Below are 17,431 nucleotides of genomic sequence, written 5' to 3'. Positions count from 1 at the left end.
GTCCAACGCCCCAGCAACCATCCCTGTCCCCACAGCGGCTGGAGGGTGACCTGGAGCTGCTGGCGGTGTTCACACATGTGGTCATGGCAGTGTCTGTGGCCGCGCTGCTTCTGACCGCCACTGTCCTGCTGAGCCTGCGCAGCCTCAAGTCCAACATGCGTGGCATCCATGCCAATGTGGCGGCGGCCCTGGGCGTGGCCGAGCTCCTCTTCCTGCTGGGAATCCACAGGACCCACAACCAGGTGCAGGGGCAGGGCCGGGGGCCTGTGTCCTCATGCCACCACCCACCCCAGGAAGTCCTGGAGCCAAAGCTCAGGGTCAGAGGTCAGGGAGGCTCCAGTGGGGGTGCCTGGGGTCAGGGCAGGACGCCGGGGTAAGGTGCCGTGGTTTAGGGGTCCGAGGTGCGGGGTGAGGGGGAAGTGGTGCTGACGCCCCCCTCCCCCTGCCTTCAGCTGGTGTGCACAGCGGTCGCCATCCTCCTGCACTACTTCTTCCTCAGCACCTTCGCTTGGCTCCTCGTGCACGGTCTGCACCTCTACCGTATGCAGGTGGAGCCACGCAACGTGGACCGTGGCGCCATGCGCTTCTACCACGCCCTGGGCTGGGGCGTCCCCGCTGTGCTCCTGGGTGAGGGCCCCGCACCCCTGGCTTCTGTCACGCACTCCCCTTCCTGACCCTTACCCAACCTCAGTCCCCCGTGCCGTGTGCTCCGCCCTCCCCCTCAACTTCTCCCTGTTCATGAAAAGGGCACCCGCTCTAGAACATACCCCTTCTGTCATTCCTATCCTCCCTGACAGGCCTTGCTGTGGGCCTGGATCCTGAGGGCTATGGGAACCCTGACTTCTGCTGGATCTCCATCCACGAGCCTCTCATTTGGAGCTTTGCAGGCCCTGTCATCCTGGTCGTCGTGGTGAGTGGGCTGCACCTGAGGCCACCCAGGTGTGCCATGGCAGGTATCAGGGCACGGCCCCGCAGCAGGTGTGGCAGTGTCCGTGGAGGGGTGCCAGGTGACAGTCTGCAGCCTTGCAGGGCTCCATCCCAACTTCTGTCCTCTGCTCCCCTGGTGCAGAGATGGGAGGTGTCGAGTCAGGAACTCGGCTGCCTCTTCCTGCGAACCTCCTTCTCCAGTTATCAGTCCCTCCCTGGTTGCCTACCTCAGGCTTCTTCTGTGTCTAAGGACCTCTCTGTTTCTGATCTCCCGATCGTGTGCGTGTTTCTCCCTGGTTCTGCCTCTCCCTGTATGGCTCAGTCTCTCTCTGTCCCTGTCGCTCTCTTTCTCTCACTGTCTCTGTCTCTCTCTGCCCCGCCCCTGCTCCACATGTCTGGCCGCGGGTCCAGATGAATGGGACCATGCTTCTCCTTGCTGCCCGCACAACCTGCTCCACGGGGCAGAGGGAGGCCAAGAAGACCTCTGTGCTGTGAGTCAGCTGGCTGGGGAAGGTGGGGGGTCCTCTCCTGGGCAGGCTGGACTTGGGATTCTGGGCACAGGGACACAGTCCTACCCGCCCTGGCCTGTGGTCCCTCTCTGGCGCCCCCATCACCCTCCAGCCCTGCATGTGTTTCTGCCCTGCTGTCTCCGCAGAGGCTCCCGTGGCCTGGGTGGCTCACTTAGCCCCCTACCCCCTGCCTTGCCCCCCTGTCTTCCACATTTCTCTCATAGCACCCCCGTGTCCCCTCGTGGCTCCCTAAGTACCCTCCTGGTTCGTTCGGTGACCTCTTACTTCCCTTCGTGTCCTCCTGAAACTGCCATGTTCCTGTGGGATTGCCTGTCCTTCCATGTCCCCTGTGTCCCCTACCTGAGCCCCGCGTGACATCTGCATGTCCCCCATGTCCTCCCATGTCCACAGCGGGAGCCTCCGCAGCTGCTTCCTGCTGCTTCTCCTGGTCAGTGCCTCCTGGCTCTTCGGCCTCCTGGCGGTCAACCACAGCGTCCTGGTCTTCCACTACCTCCACGCCGCGCTCTGCGGCCTCCAGGTAACCGGCACCCCGCCCTGCCCTGGGCCAGGTGGGGCTTTGGTCGGGTGGCCCCAACCCTGGGCAGGCCCTCGAGCCCTGGTCTAGGGGTGACTCCTGCTGGGTGGCTGATGATAGGCGGGCTGTCCATCCTGGATTGACCTTCCCCAGCGCTGCGGCTCCTGGCCGCTCACTGGCGCACATGACCTCCACCAACTTGGTCACTTGTGCCCCTCTGAGCCCTCGCTGCCTCCAAGACTCTCCCCGACTCCCTTCCTGGGTCAGCCCTGGGCTCCTCACTCCCTCACACTAACTTGCAATGACTGGTCGCCCTTGCTGACCCGCAGTGACTTCTCCCAGCCCCGACTGCCCCCTCCCGGTGGCCCTGCTCTGACCTGTGACTCATTTCTGATCTCTCACTGACTTTCGCTAACCCCTCGTTGACCCCACACTGACCCTCGCTGGCCCAGGGCCTGGCAGTGCTGCTGCTCTTCTGTGTCCTGAATGCAGATGCTCGGGCAGCCTGGACACCGGCCTGTCTGGGCAGGAAGGCAGCTCCCGAGGAAGCGAGGCCGGTGCCGGGCACGGTGAGGGGCTCTCGGGGCTGGGGAGTTGGGGCGGGGGCCCCAGGTGACCTCTGCAGAGCCGGCTCACACGCCTGTGGGTGCCCACCACCTGCAGGGGCATGGGGCTTACAACAACACGGCGCTCTTTGAAGAGAGTGGCCTCATCCGCATCACCCTGGGTGCCTCCACTGTGTCCTCAGTGAGCAGTGCCCGCTCCGGCCGGACCCAGGACCAAGACAGCCAGCGGGGCCGCGGCTACCTCAGGTGAGCAGAGCAGCCTTCTCAGGCAGGGGCTCTACAGCTCAGACTGGCCCCACTGGACCAGAGGTGGGCGTTCCAGGTCCCGGGGTGACGGCTCCGCCTGTCTCGGCACCTGGGCCCATATGCCTCTGGCCACACACCCAGGGGTGCCTTTTGGAGCCGTTCCACAGCAGTTGGCCTGTGTGCGCACAGACACCCCAGCCTCCAAAGCACCCCATCACATCCCTCTTTGACGGTGGTGGTGGGGCCGCTCCTGCATTTCCAGGGACAACGTCCTGGTCCGACATGGCTCAGCTGCTGACCACACTGACCACAGCCTCCAGGCTCATGCTGGCCCCACTGACCTGGACGTGGCCATGTTCCATCGAGATGCCGGTGGAGGTAGGGGCCGGGGCCAGGGGTCGGGGGAGGCGGGGGATCTCTCCCCCATTTCTCTTTCTTGAGAGCAGCAGCTGACTGTGGTGGGGCGAGCTCCCTTCAGGTCACTGCGCCGGGGGACACCTGGTTCTCCTGCCAAGTCCCAGCCATTCTGCACCGACCCCCACTCCAGGCTTTACCTAGGTCCCTAGCCCCAGCTCCCTACTGTAGCCACCCCAAGACCTTCAGTCCCAGGCTCTTTGCTGAACCCCAAGTTTCTTGCCTTCCCGAGCCGCTGATGTGCCCTCCCTCTTCTGACCTTCCCAACTCCAGCTGCAGACTCTGACTCTGACAGTGACCTGTCTTTGGAGGAGGAGAGAAGTCTTTCCATCCCATCCTCGGAGAGCGAGGACAATGGCCGGACCCGCGGGCGTTTCCAGCGTCCACTCCGCCGCGCAGCCCAGAGTGAGAGGCTCCTCACTCACCCCAAAGGTGAGGGGATACTCTGACCCCATCGGTGACCAGGAGAGACACCCCCTGTTCCAATTGGGTGTGACCCAGGGACACTGATATCCTCTGAGGCTTCCTGGGACTGACCTACTGGGAACGTGGGGTCGTCACCGGGCGCCCGCACACCTCTCCCCATCCAGCTTCCTAGCAGTTCTGCTGGCTAGACATCTGGGAACAGCCTGGGTAACAAGGTCAAAGTCAGGGATGTTACGGGGTGACATGTCATTCCTCCAGCCCCTTTTCTTCCCTGAGGGTTAGGGTTCAAACTAGTTGGGTCTTCCAGGGTTCATCTTGGCCCCTCAGCCACCAAGTTCCCCCACTCCTAGTAGCTGTCCACCTCTCGAGTGACAGGCTCACCTGTAATCCTCTCCATTGATTTCTGAGCGACGCCCACTCATTCCTACCTCTGCTCAGTCAGAACGACCAGGGTTTCATGAGCAAGAGGGTCAGGGGGAGTGGGGGAAGTAACAGTGGGGTCAGCTCAGAGGCTCCTATAACCTGCTCTGGCTCCCCAGATGTGGATGGCAATGACCTTCTGTCCTACTGGCCAGCCCTGGGGGAGTGTGAGGCCACTCCCTGTGCTCTGCAGACCTGGGGCTCTGAAAGGCGCCTGGGGCTGGACACCAGCAAGGACGCGGCCAACAACAACCAGCCGGACCTGGCCCTGACCAGTGGAGATGAAACCTCCCTGGGCCGGGCCCAGCGCCAGAGGAAAGGTACAGTCCCTGAATTTGGCCGATACTTTAGGGAATTGAGGGACAGCTTCTACCCCAACCCAGGGGATTCCTAAGCCCTTTGACCCTGGCCTGCATTGCCAGGTCCTGGGGGCTGTCCCTCTTCTGATCTCAAGTGAGGGGGGGGTTGCCCTACTCATGCACCATGCGGTCAGACTGTCCCGACAGAGGACTGCTGCTTCCCCACTCTGAGCTCTGTCCTGCTGCCCCTACGGAATCCCTAGGGCTGCCTCTGCCACTCCCCAAGGGGTTTCTGCCCCCACCTCCATGTCAGAGGGATTGCAGGAGCAGCTGCCTTCCTAGACCCAGGGAGTGTCTGCCCCTGCCCCCCCATACATACCCTGGCTCCCATTTGTCCCTCATGCAGGCATCCTAAAGAACCGATTGCAGTACCCACTGGTGCCACAGACCCGAGGTGCTCCTGAGCTGTCCTGGTGCCGCGCAGCCACCTTGGGCCACCGCGCTGTGCCAGCCGCCTCCTATGGTCGCGTCTATGCCGGAGGGGCCACAGGCAGCCTTTCGCAGCCAGCCAGCCGCTACTCCTCTCGAGAACAGCTGGACCTGCTCCTCCGGCGGCAGCTGAGCCGTGAGCGACTGGAGGACGCCCCTGCCCCCATTCTTCGTCCCCTGAGTCGGCCGGGTTCCCAGGAACGCCTGGATGCCGGGCCAGGACGCCTGGAGCCCAGGGATCGGGGCAGTACCCTCCCACGGAGGCAGCCACCCAGGGACTACCCTGGGGTCAGGGCCGGCCGCTTCGGGTCACGAGATGCTCTGGACCCAGGGGCGCCCTGCGAGTGGTTGAACACACTGCCCCTGCCCCACAGTGCCCGGGACCTTGACCCACAGCCCCCGCCTCTACCCCTGTCTCCCCAGCGGCAACTCTCAAGGGACCCCCTCTTGCCATCCCGGCCCCTGGATTCTCTGTCCAGGAGATCGAACTCAGGGGAGCCGCTGGACCATGTGCCTAGCCGGCACCCCTCACGAGAAGGCCTCGGGCCACCCCCACAGCTGCTCAGAGTTAGGGAGGACCCAGCCAGTGGCCCTAGCCACGGCCCCTCCACAGAGCAGCTGGACATTCTTTCTTCTATCCTGGCCTCCTTCAACTCCTCAGCTCTCTCCTCCTCTGTGCAGTCCTCCAGCACGCCCTCGGGCCCTCACACCACTGCCACGCCTTCTGCCACAGCCTCTGCGCTTGGGCCCTCCACACCACGCTCTGCCACGTCCCACAGCATCTCGGAGCTGTCTCCAGACTCAGAGTAAGCAGGGTGTGGCCACCTGCCCACACCCTCATCAGCTTAAGGCACCCTCCGAGGACCCTGCCCTGTGTTTTGCCACAGAATGGGGGTGCGGGTTGGCAGCGTGGGCCAACCCAGGCTCGGTGCAGCCAGCGGGCCACAAGCAGGGAACGGTGGTGTGGTTAGAAGGGACTCGCCGGGTGTCTGAGTGCTGCCAGCCTCCCTCCCCTGCACCTCCTGGGCTAGGGAAGTGAGGGAAATGCCTTCCAAAGGGCTTGAGCTAGTGGAGGAGGTGAGAGCAGGAGCCAAGGCCTAGAAGGAGGAGATAACATGGTATCAAAAGGGTCAAGGGGGAAAGGAGAGATCATGGCTTGGGAAGCTTTGCCTCGGAGGTGGTAACAGACCAGGAGGGGCCAGAAGTGGTGTCGGGATGGGGGCATCTCATTCGGGCAGAAGCCCTAATCTTGAAAGTAAATCATTTACCCATGTATTTATTTAGTCAATGTGAAATTCCTCGTGCCTGTAGGCACTGCGAGGTGGAGCACACATTGGGACCTGGTGCATCTCAGGGGCCCGCGTGCCATCTGAAGTGCAGGGAGCAGCAGCCATACCCAGGAAGCCGCTGGATACACAGGAGTTGGAGAGGGAGTGGGGAGGCACCAGGGGTTGCCAGGCTTTGGAAGCCAAGAGAAGAGTTGAGTTTCAGGAAGGAGAAAGAGCTAGGCCAGGCTCTATGGAAGTCTGCAGGGTAAAAGGAGGCTTGGGGTGGGGAGGGAGGGAACCCAGGAGTGCGGCAGGAGACCAGTAGAACCCCAGGGGAGTCAGAGGAGGAGAAAGGAAGGAGGAGCAGGGAGCACAGGGCCTTGTGCCAGGGACTCTGGAAGGGTGCTGGACGCAGGGCTGAGGGAGAGCTAGGAGTATTGCTACAGCTAGCCTTGATGTCAGGCTGGTGGGGGGTTAGTTCCTGGGGAACTGTGCAGGGATTTGGGCTTTGGAGTCACTCTTGACCTCCCCAAGTCTCTGTTTCTGTATCTGTAAAATGGGTCTGTAGTAACTGAGATGTGGAGGTTTCTTGAGGCCAAATCTGTCAAGAGCTAACATAGTGTTTGTCCACAGCAGGTGCTTGCCGAGCATCTAGAGAGACGACAGGGCACCAGGGGGATTTGCTGATGGGTCTCAGGATGCAGAAGGGTTGAAGGGGTCTGAGAGCCCCAGAATGGGTGTAAGGGGGCTGGGGAGTGAGAGGAAAAGGTGAGGGGGTTGTGGGAGGAGGGAGATGGTGGGGGGCCAGGCCATAGGGGAGGCCGAGAGGCCCCCGACTGAGTTCTTTCCCCAACCACCTCTGACCATTGCATTCCACTCTACAGAGTTCCCAGAAGCGAGGGGCACTCCTGAGGGGCAGACTTCGGGACTAGGAACGGCTGAGGGCCGTGGAGGATTTGAGCTAACAGAAGAGGATCCCAAGGCAGCCTCCCACCCCCACCCCCCCCCCCCCCGCTCTCCTGTTGTCACAGTGCTGAGACGCCTCGCTCTGTGTGTGAGCCTGTGTAACAGGTGCAGGGGGAGGGACCCGAAAGGAGGACTTTTATACGTTTTGTACCTTTGTAACCAGAGAGATATGCTTATGTTATTTTTCAGCTTTTCCGTCTGCCGGGGTTCTGAGGCTGGGCTGGGAGGGGGAAGGGGACAGAGGGTAAGAGGCACAGTGTTTCGCCCCATTCGGGTGTCTGGCAAATCACACGCTCTTTCCTCTCATCTTACTGGGGTGGATTCAGAGAGGAGGGGCACATAACCCCCTGCCCATTGATCTGAATATTGTTAGGGCCCAAAGTACAGAATTGATCCTTGCTCTTTCTCAGATGCCCCAAGGGCCAAACTTCAGGGACTGGGGGTTGGTCTTGGAAACAGGGGTCCTCCGACCTCCTCATGGGGCTTTTGCTCGTGCTGCCCCTCCCCGTGGATGTGTGTGTTTCTTATGTGGAGTCCCTGCCACTTACTGCCTTATGACCTAGGACTGATGCTGTGGGGCGCTGCACGTGTCATGTTTACAGAGCAAGGCTTCCCTTTCGCACGGAGGGGCTTAGGCCTCTACTCAGACATTCCTGGAGAGGGTGGACCAGGGGGTCGTTTGCCAGCCCCTGCTTCCAGCAAACGTTGTCTGTGGTCCCACTGGATTCCCTTGACACTGCCCTGTGCTAGAATTTCTTCCTAGGGGTAGGGGGAGGCAGGGGAGCAAGGGGGAGCAGAAATAAGAGAGTTGAAGACACAGAATGTAGGTGCCACTGCCTCCCATGTTTACAGGACCCTCCCTGGCCCTAGGCACCTGGGCTGCTAGTTCTACCCTATTCTATTCCTTTCTAAAGGGAAAAATGACTGTTAGGACCCTGTTCACAAAACTCTCTTTTTTTACTTTGACATCCAGAACTGGGGACTTTTAGATTTTGTTACTTTGTTTACAGGTCAAGATTTAAAACATTTTAAAAACTTTGTTTACAACTTAAAACTTTAAATTTTTACACTTTGCTTACAGTTGAAAATGTGGTCCCCCCCACCCCTTTGTTTACAAGTAAAAGATTGAGAGGGCAGGAGAGGGGTGGAGGACCCTGGACCTGGCCATCTTGAGGGGTTTCTAGCGCCTAGCTCTCCCAGGCCAAAGGTCAGCCCTGAGCACCCTGTTGAACAGCAGACCCAGAAGGCCTCCAGAGTAGGCATCCTTTAATAGCTAGGAACCATGGGTTGTGCAGGGTTGTAGGGGGTCTGTGCAGACACCCCCCTTCCCCCACACATACTCCTGGGAGGCAGTTTCCAAGGAGATTAAAAGTTCTACTTTGCTGACTGGTGCCAAATCCTGCCAGCCAGGACTCCAGCTCTCCTTACCCAGAATGACCCCAGCCCTTGAAGGGTTGAGGGGCCCACTGTGGGGAGAGGGGGTTGTCCTTGCTATGTCCTAGCTTCTATAGATGCCCCCTCCGGGGATCCCCTGCTCCAGCCCACTGGCCCCTTTCCCTGTCTGTGTAAATTGTTCCGTGAAGCCGCGCTCTGTTTTGGGATTAAACTTCTATAGAAAATGGTTATTGCCTCTTTCTGTTTGGGGGTGGGAGTGGGGTGGGTGGGGTAGAAGGGTGGTTATGAATGATTCAAACCAACCTGACCTTTGGAAGAAATCTGAGCGCTGCCCCCCCCCCCCAATATTCAGCTATTTTTAGCTAATTTCATCTGACATTTGGAACAGGTTTCTATCTCTTTCACCCTGAGTTCTGGACCGGTGCTGTGTGATCAGGGGCCTGAAGTATGAGCACAGGTGCTGGGAGTAAGGCGCCAGGGAAACCCTCTCTCCTCAGTGTGTCAGTGCTATGACTTGGTCTTCAGGGCCTGCAATTCTAACCTGGCATTTGCCCTGGCCAGGGCTCCACCACCTCTAGGAACTGCCCTTGCCAACCCCTGAGCCCATTAACAGCATTGACCCCTACTAGCCTCTCAGACTTGCAGCTGGCCAGGACATCACCTTCCTTCCCTGCAAGCCTTCCAGGCGAGATGCCAGGTGTGCTGGAGGGAAACCTCTGGTTGCCTCACTTCAGGTCTGGATGTACAGAGTTGAAGGGAGGCCCTGAGCACCTTCAGTGTCAGACATTGCCTGGTCCTAAGGGGACGCCTGAGTGGGAGGCGGAAGAGGCCCCAGGGACCGGATACCCTAAGAAGAGCTAAGACTGTGGTTACCAGCAGCGTCCTCACGCAGCCCATCTGGGGGCTTTACCTCCCCATCCCGCAGGGACCCTCCGAAAGAAGCCAGGACTTGGTATCCGCCTTGTCATATTTAGGTACCCGGGGCCGTGGCTTCCACCAGCCGAGCGCGGATCCTTAGTCCCAGCTAAGTTCCACCCGACTCAGGAAGGAGGACTAGGCGAGCCAAGGTGGGGGCGGGGGGTGGTGGTGGTAAACGGAATCCAGGCCCTAGGGGAGGAAGGGGTTAAATCTTACGCCCCAGGGCTCGCACCGCCCCAAAAGCGTCCCTCAGGCCCCGCCCGAGCACGCTGATTGGCCCAACCCTACCCTGTCCTGTCCAGGGATTGGCCCCTCGGAGCACGCCGTAAGCCCGGGTCTCCCCTCCCGAACTGTAGCGGCCTCCCGCCGGGGCTCTGGGAGCAGCCGTCACCCGGCAAGCAGCCCGCTGGCCATGGGGCTGTCTGAAGCTTCAGGGTGAGTGCAGGGCACGGTTCCAGTTCCCCGCGTCCGTGTCCGCGAGCTGCTGCGTGGCCCCGGTGAGGGCGCCGGCTTGGGTTAGCTCGGAAGGGGTATCGCTAAGTCCGGAGCAGGCATCCTCCTCCCCCTGCGAAGCCCTGGTTTGCAGCTCTGCGGATTTTCTGCAGGCGGCTGCCCCATGAAGCGGGGGATGGGGGCGGGAGCCCGCGCGACCCCCCGCCCCGGAGGGGTGTGCGGGAAGCCACTCGAGCGCCTCCCGCGGGTTAGCCTCGGGCCGCGGGGGGCGGCTGAGTGTGGAGGAGCCCCGGCCCTGGAGGTGAGCCGCTGGGCGCGTTGAGGCCCGGAAGTCGCCGCAAGGAGCCCATAGCGGTGGCCCAAGCCCACCCAGGTGTAACCATTGAGTGGGACTGAGGGGCCCCGAGGTGCCCTTCCAGGGGGAGGGGCCCAGGATCGAGACCCCGCCCTCCAAGCACTTGGCCTGGGGAGTGGGGGAGCCCTTTAAGAAAACCTGAGTGACTCACGGAGGAGGGGCAAGGGGGCTCAAAGATCTCTGTGAGACGGCGGTGCCCAGAGTCTCTGAGGATCTGCCTTGCACCTACTCCACTCCCTTCTCCAGCCAGGACATCCAGGTTAGAAGTTCTTCCCAGGCGAGTTCCTACCCCTCGGGTGGGATCCTAACCCTAGGTCAGAGCCCACAGAACAGCACTTTCCCGAAAACTTTCCCAGCAGGGGAGAGTTCCCCCTCAGGGAAGACTCCTGCGCGGGGATCTATTCCCAGGTGAGAGCTTTCAGCCATTCCAGGTGGGAGCCTCAGCCAGGTAAGAGCTTCCCTTAGGTGAGAGTATCCTGCGGATGAGAACTTTCCTGGTTTTCCTGGCAGGTGAAAACTTACCAGAGAAAGCTTCCCTTCCAGTATATGCTTCCTCGAATGAGAACTCCCTCCCCACAGATCGCATATTCCCAAGGGAGGTCCCCCCCCCCCTTCAGGTGGGAGCCTCTGGGTGGATAAGAGATTCTTCAACACTGAACATACCTGGCTGGTGCAAACTTTCCTGTTGGGTGAGAGCTTTCCCTACGGAAGAAAGAGCCTGGTCGTAGGAGCTCTGGAGGGGAAGTCTGCCCACTTCAGGTGGGGCTTGCCTTTCCATGTGAGAGCCATCCCCTCCCTGGCTTTCCAGATCAAGCCTGAATTTGTCTGTAGCCTGGACCCCCAGGCTGGAAGCCCAGGGGTAATCTTAGCCCCAGTACTTTCCTTCCCTTAGAGGGGAGCCCCTCTAAAGAGGATCCTGGGGGCACCTGGGTGGCTCAGTGGGTTACAGCCTCTGCCTTCGGCCCAGGTCATGATCCCAGGGTCCTGGGATCGAGCCCCGAATCGGGGCTCTCTGCTCAGCAGAGAGCCTGCTTCCCTTCCTCTCTCTCTGCCTACCTCTCTGCCTACTTGTGATCTCTGCCTGTCAAATAAATAAATAAAATCCTTTAAAAAAAAAAGAAAAGAAAAGAAACTGACTGAAGAACTGGACCCCTGGTCGCTGGGTCCCTTCCTCGTGCAAGCTCTCAGACAGACAGCACTGAGCTCATGGGGCAGCTGGATGGGGACTCAGAGACTGGACAGGGATTATCTGGGGGAGGGACTGGGGGCACAGTCAGGAGGACAGTCAGCCTGGGACAGGGACCGATAGAACACTCACAGGTGGGCAGCTCTACCTGGGTCGGAGGTAGGGATTGTATTCATCTTGCCATCTCTTCATAGGGGACTTTGGCCCAGTGAGAGACTTTTCCCAGCCAAAGTTCAGAGATTTTTTCTGGCTGGGCATGGGTCCAGCTCTCAGCTACCTAGATCTTAGGGCCTAGAAAAGTCAAGTCTAATCCCAGGTGTGAGGGAGGTCGGACCAGGGGTACACTCACTGTGACTCTGGTCTCGCCACCCCAGACGGAGGGACACACAGGCACTGTTGCCTGTGACACAGACCATGGAGTTGAGGAATCGAGACTACCATGTGGAGCGGCCACTGATGAACCAGCAACAGCTGGAGGAACTGGGGCACCGGACCTCAGCCACCAGGACCTACCAGTGGCGAACCTGGTTTCAGTAAGGCTGAGGGTGGGGGTCTGGGGGCCCTGGCAGGATCTAGGTAGACCCTGTCCCCAATACCTACCATTGTATCCACAGGTGCTCCCGTGCTCGGGCCCGAGCCCTTCTGTTCCAGTACCTCCCAGTCTTGTCCTGGCTACCCCGGTATCCCTTGCGTGATTGGCTCCTGGGCGACCTTTTGGCTGGCCTGAGTGTGGCCATTATGCAGCTCCCACAGGGTGAGCCCTACCTGACTCGGAGGCTGTACCCTGAGTCCTGGCTGGGGATGATCTGCAATCCTTCAAGGCCCCGGGCCAGAAGCCCTGTGGTCTTGTGCACCCCCATAATCTGAAGCTGTGAGCGCTGCCCCTGGAACTGTGGCCCATGACCTAGGGTTGGGATTCCCTCATCCTTTTCAAGGCCTGGCGTCCAAACCTCCCTTGCTACCATTCCATTTCCAGGCCTAGCCTATGCCCTCCTGGCTGGACTGCCCCCCGTATTTGGCCTCTACAGCTCTTTCTATCCTGTCTTTGTCTACTTCCTGTTTGGCACTTCCCGGCACATCTCCGTGGGTGAGTGGAGCCCGACTCGGGCCTTGCAGGAGGATGTCCACCTTCCTCTCTGGAGGACAGGGTGAGGGAGGGCCGAGTGGGAGGGACAAGGGAACTTAGGAAAGAAGACAACATTGGTGCTGGGTCCACGGTCATTTCCAGGCAGGACTAGGCCTCTGACCATGGGGACACAGATTCAGGAGAGCTCCAGTCCCTGGCTCCAAGAGGAGGTGGGTGAGGCAGCTCAAAGGGTCCAGAACTCAGCAGAGTCCTGACCGGCCTGAGGCAGGCTGAGCCCCTTTCCCCATCTCACCTTCTGCAAGGGGTGTGATTCTGGGCTGATGGACACAGGTGGGGCAGGGCAGGTGATGCAGACCAACATTCCTAGCCACCCTCAAGAGTCCTTAAGTTCAGAGTTCATACCTGACCATCAGCACAGCGTCTACCTGCCTGACAGTCTGAAGATACTTGTCTAGAATCAGCTGTCTCCTGACCTCTCCCCTTAAGGGCAGAGCTCCAGGGTAGGTCAGTGCACTGTCCACTTCAGACCCATCCTGACCTACCCCTGCAGGCACCTTTGCTGTCATGTCTGTGATGGTGGGCAGTGTGACAGAATCCCTGGCCCCGGATGAGAACTTCCTGCAGGGTGTGAACGCCACCGTGGATGAGGTGACCAGAGACCACGTCCGGGTACAGCTGGCCTCCACGCTCAGCGTCCTGGTGGGCCTCTTCCAGGTGCAGAGCAGGCGGGGGGACATGACGCCCGCCCCGCCCCCGACCTTCCCCTGCCAGTTCCCCTCAGGGTCTGCCCATCCCTGCCCTCCTCCTCCCCCTGGCTGCTCCCTCATCCCCCTACCCCCTGCCCTGGGCTCTGCTGTAGCCGACCTGACGACCCTGACGCTTGCCTCCCATGACCACCCCACAGGTGGGGCTGGGTCTGGTCCGCTTCGGCTTCGTGGTCACCTACCTGTCGGAGCCCCTCGTCCGAGGCTATACCACAGCCGCGTCCGTGCAGGTCTTCGTCTCGCAGCTCAAGTATGTGTTTGGCCTCCAGCTGAGCAGCCGCTCTGGGCCGCTGTCCCTCATCTATGTGAGTGCAGGCAGGAGGAGGGCCAGCCGGGGCGCACCCCACGAGTGCTGCTGGTGACCCTGTCTCCCCTCAGACAGTGCTGGAGGTCTGCTCGCTGCTGCCTCGGAGTGTGGTTGGCACGGTGGTCACCGCGTTGGTGTCAGGGGTGGTACTAGTGCTGCTGAAGCTGCTCAGCGACAAGCTGCACCGATACCTGCCCATGCCGATCCCTGGGGAGCTGCTCACGGTTTGGAATCTGCGGAGGGTGGGGAGGGGGGAAGATACATCCCGGCCAGTGGGCACCCCGGGATTTAACGACCAGCTGGAGTGGGCACCAGGGAGAGTTCCTGAGGACGGGGTGTGACCACAGCAGGAAGGTCCCATGTTGGTACCTTCTGGACCCTGATATCATCTCCTTTCCCCAAAGGGTGGTGGTGTAACTTACCCCTTGGCCCACTTCTCCCCAGCCGCCCCCAACTGCCAAAGGCTTTGCTTCACCCCCACAGAGGTTTCTCCACCCCCTTGATGATGCCAGAACCCTCCCCTGACTCTGTCTTCTCTCCCCAGCTCATCGGGGCCACAGGCATCTCCTACGGCGTGGGCCTGAAGTCTAGATTTGGGGTGGATGTTGTGGGCGACATCCCTGCAGGGTGAGCTCTGGCCCCCCCGTCCAGGCAGGGAGGGCTGGGGGACCAGGGCTGGCTCCCTCCTTTGGCCTCACAAATGCCCCTCACAGGCTGGTGCCCCCAGTGGCCCCCAGCCCCAAGCTGTTCGCCAGCCTGGTGGGATATGCCTTCACCATCGCTGTGGTTGGTTTTGCCATTGCCATCTCCCTGGGGAAGATCTTCGCCCTGAGGCACGGCTACCGGGTGGACAGCAACCAGGTCTGGGTATACAGAGACCCCAGGGCCTGGGGGCAGGGGGTGTGGAGTGTCAGGTGGGACATAGGGAAATAGCAAACAGACATGCTGGGACCGTGCAGGGGATTGAGGGCGGGAGAGCAAGGTATTCGGGACAGTGGCAGCCAAGCCCGGGAGACCATTGAGTGTGGATGGAGGTTGGGGACACCTAGGCCTAGACATAGTGGCACAGGCAGCAGGCACTACACACCTGCACTTTTCTCCACCAGGAGCTGGTGGCTCTCGGCCTCAGTAACTTCATTGGGGGCATCTTCCAGTGCTTCCCTGTGAGCTGCTCCATGTCCCGCAGCCTGGTGCAGGAGGGCTCTGGGGGCAACACACAGGTGGGCTTTGGGCGTGGGTGAACATCTGTGCACGTGCGCACACGCAGCTCTGGGCACTCCCACCCCGTTCCCCCCCCACACCCCTACACCCCCGCCCCACCCCTCTGCTCACTCCCACCTTGCAGGTGGCCGGAGCTGTCTCCTCCCTCTTCATCCTCATTATCATCGTCAAACTTGGGGAGCTCTTCAGAGACCTGCCCAAGGTGAGTGGCCACATCCAGCCAGCCAGGCTTGAGGGACTTGGCCAGGCCAGGGGCAAGGGGCAGTCAGGTCCGAGGCGAGGGGCAGCAATACAAGGTGGTGCATGACCTGTTTTTCAAGGTTGAGCTCTCTCTGGTGAAACTTGGGAGTCAAGGGTCGGGGATTAGAACCCTTCAGGGTCAGATCCAAGGTGTTTGGCTCAGGGGTGGCCGTGAGCGTCATGCGGGGTTATGCCAGCATCAGGCTTGCTCATGGCTGGGTGGTCAGGCTTGTCAGCATCTGGGTATCTCCCAACAGCCCCTGTGACACGCCTACCCCTCCCCCAGGCTGTGCTGGCGGCTGCCATTATCGTGAACTTGAAGGGTATGTTGAAACAGTTCACCGACATTCCTTCCCTCTGGAAGTCAAATCAAATGGATCTGGTGAGAGGCCCCCCATCCTGCTGCTGAACCCATATGCTCTTTCTCCTGGCCTCCTGGCCTCCTGAGTTCTTAGACTCACTCATCCCTCCTTTCTCCCTGATGCCCCCAGGGCCCCTGTTTTGCTCCCTGAGACCCTCCCCCCCAACCCCACCACTGCTGGTCAGTGCCCAGGGCAGAGTTTCATTTTTCTCCCACCCCCCTAGCCACGTTGCCTCCTTCTTTTAGCTCATCTGGCTGGTGACCTTTGTGGCCACCATCCTGCTGAACCTGGACATAGGCCTGGCGATCGCCATCGTCTTCTCCCTGCTCCTCGTGGTCTTCCGCACGCAGCTGTGAGTCTCCCCTGTCGGTCCCCCCATCCCAGCTGGTGGGGGAGGTGAAGGCCATGCTGGCTCCCCCCAGCTTTCCCACAATTCATGGGTAGCCTGAGGCTCCCTGGTACCCCCTCATTGCCCCCTCCTTACACTCTCTCCTTCACAGGCCCCGCTACTCTGTCTTGGGGCAGGTGCCAGACACGGATATTTATCAAGATGTGGCCGAATACTCAGAGGTGGGTGGCAGGGCCTAGGCAGGGGGACGGCCTGGTGGGGTGGGACGGAGGTAGAATGGGCCTTTGTTAGTTCTTTCTGCATCAGGCAAAGACCCTGGGGGCTGAGGGTGCTTTGGTCCTGGGAACTTCAGAGAAGGAATTTGGGTCCGTGACTCCTACTTAGAACTATGAAAGGACAGAGGAGTGGACAGAGAGAGACCGGGGAGCCGGGAGAGGGGTCTGTCTTGGAGCCAGCAGTACAAGCCTTATCCTGCCGAGCAGCCTTGGGGCAGGTATGCAGGAGCCTGGGGCATCAGGATGTAGGGGAGGCTGTTTGCTGACCTGATCAGTGGAGTTCTACATCCCAGTTGTCCATTTACCTCCTGAGAAGCTTCATGCCTAATAGTGGGGTTCTGGAATAAAACAAGCCCATTCCTGCTGACATGGAGCCTTGGAGTCCGAGTATAGTATAATTAGGCAGAGTGAGGGGAGGGCAGGACGGGGGCAGCTCAGCAGGATGGAAAGGGAGGTGGGATGCATTATACAGGCCCAAGTGCCGAGCCCTTGTTGGAGTGGGAGCCGGGGAGGGTCTCTCTGTGCACATGCAGGAAACTGATCACAGGGTGGGCAGTGGAGCCCAAGGGGCGGCCTAAGAGCCTGACCTGGCTATTGGCAGAAGTGGGGGGAGATGGGAAGGGAGGGCACAGGGTGCCCTAGAGGAAGCTTTGACAGGCCTGGCTGAGGGCCTGGGTGATGAGGGTGAGGGGTAGGGAGCAGGACGAGAAGTTAGGGTGATATGGCCAAGTTTGTGGCCTAAGGTCTTGAGAGGGCAGGGGCCGCAGGCTGGGCTGGTGATGGGGGTCCCTGGGCCACATTGGGGGAGGGAAGGAGGAGAACAAGTCAGCCAGGAGAGTGGAGCGCTCAGCCACTCCAGCCCTGCCCCATCCCCAGGCCAGGGAGGTCCCAGGCGTGAAGGTCTTCCGCTCCTCGGCCACCATGTACTTCGCTAACGCTGAGCTCTACAGCGACGCGCTGAAGAAGAGGGTGAGTCCGGGGGTCCCCAGGGTGAGTGTTAGAGGGTCTCTCCCTGCCCCAGAGCGTCCACATCCCCTTCCGTGTTGTTTGCCTCTAGTGCGGTGTGGACGTTGACCGCCTCATCTCGAAGAAGAAGAAGTGGCTCAGGAAGCAGGAGCAGAAGCTGAAACGGATGCAGAAGACCCTTCAGAAACAGGCAGGAGCCCCTTCGAGCTGGGGATTCCTGCCCCCCGTCCTGTTGCTGAACCCACATGCTCTTTCTCCTGGCCTCCTGCGCTCTTAGCCTCACTCATCCCTTCTTTCTCCCTGATGCCCCCTCCCGGGGCCCCTGCTTCACTCCCCCCGCCCCAAGGTCGGCGCTCTGGGCAGAGTTTCGTTTTCTTCCCTGCTCCCATGCCAGTGACAGCATGGACCACCTCTTCCATTCTTGGCTGTTCCTGGAACTGGTCAAAACCCCACCGACCCCAGACTGGCGGCCCTGGGTCCCAAGCTTT

At 60.5% G+C, this 17,431-nt stretch overlaps 1 protein-coding gene across 7 annotated transcripts in view; it reads left to right on the top strand.

The window, feature by feature from the left end:
- LOC132011290 (cadherin EGF LAG seven-pass G-type receptor 3) overlaps positions 1-17,431 on the top strand; it is a 36,717-nt gene that overhangs the window by 17,012 nt on the left and 2,274 nt on the right. For 3 of the 7 annotated variants that reach the window (XM_059389659.1, XM_059389658.1, XM_059389657.1), the window contains 12 exons: positions 36-242; positions 453-627; positions 798-910; positions 1,339-1,418; positions 1,848-1,974; positions 2,424-2,540; positions 2,635-2,783; positions 3,046-3,161; positions 3,471-3,629; positions 4,163-4,363; positions 4,749-5,637; positions 6,984-8,676. In XM_059389659.1, the coding sequence (XP_059245642.1) occupies positions 36-242; positions 453-627; positions 798-910; positions 1,339-1,418; positions 1,848-1,974; positions 2,424-2,540; positions 2,635-2,783; positions 3,046-3,161; positions 3,471-3,629; positions 4,163-4,363; positions 4,749-5,637; positions 6,984-7,011 (2,361 nt within the window). In that variant the 3' untranslated portion in view covers positions 7,012-8,676. The other 4 variants (XM_059389661.1, XM_059389660.1, XM_059389663.1 and 1 more) reach the window with 3 other exon arrangements.

This window comes from Mustela nigripes, chromosome 2, assembly GCF_022355385.1.
Source record: "Mustela nigripes isolate SB6536 chromosome 2, MUSNIG.SB6536, whole genome shotgun sequence".
NCBI classification, from domain to species: domain Eukaryota; kingdom Metazoa; phylum Chordata; class Mammalia; order Carnivora; family Mustelidae; genus Mustela; species Mustela nigripes.
Note: the sequence above shows the minus strand (reverse complement) of the source record. Positions and strands in the feature narration are given on the sequence as shown.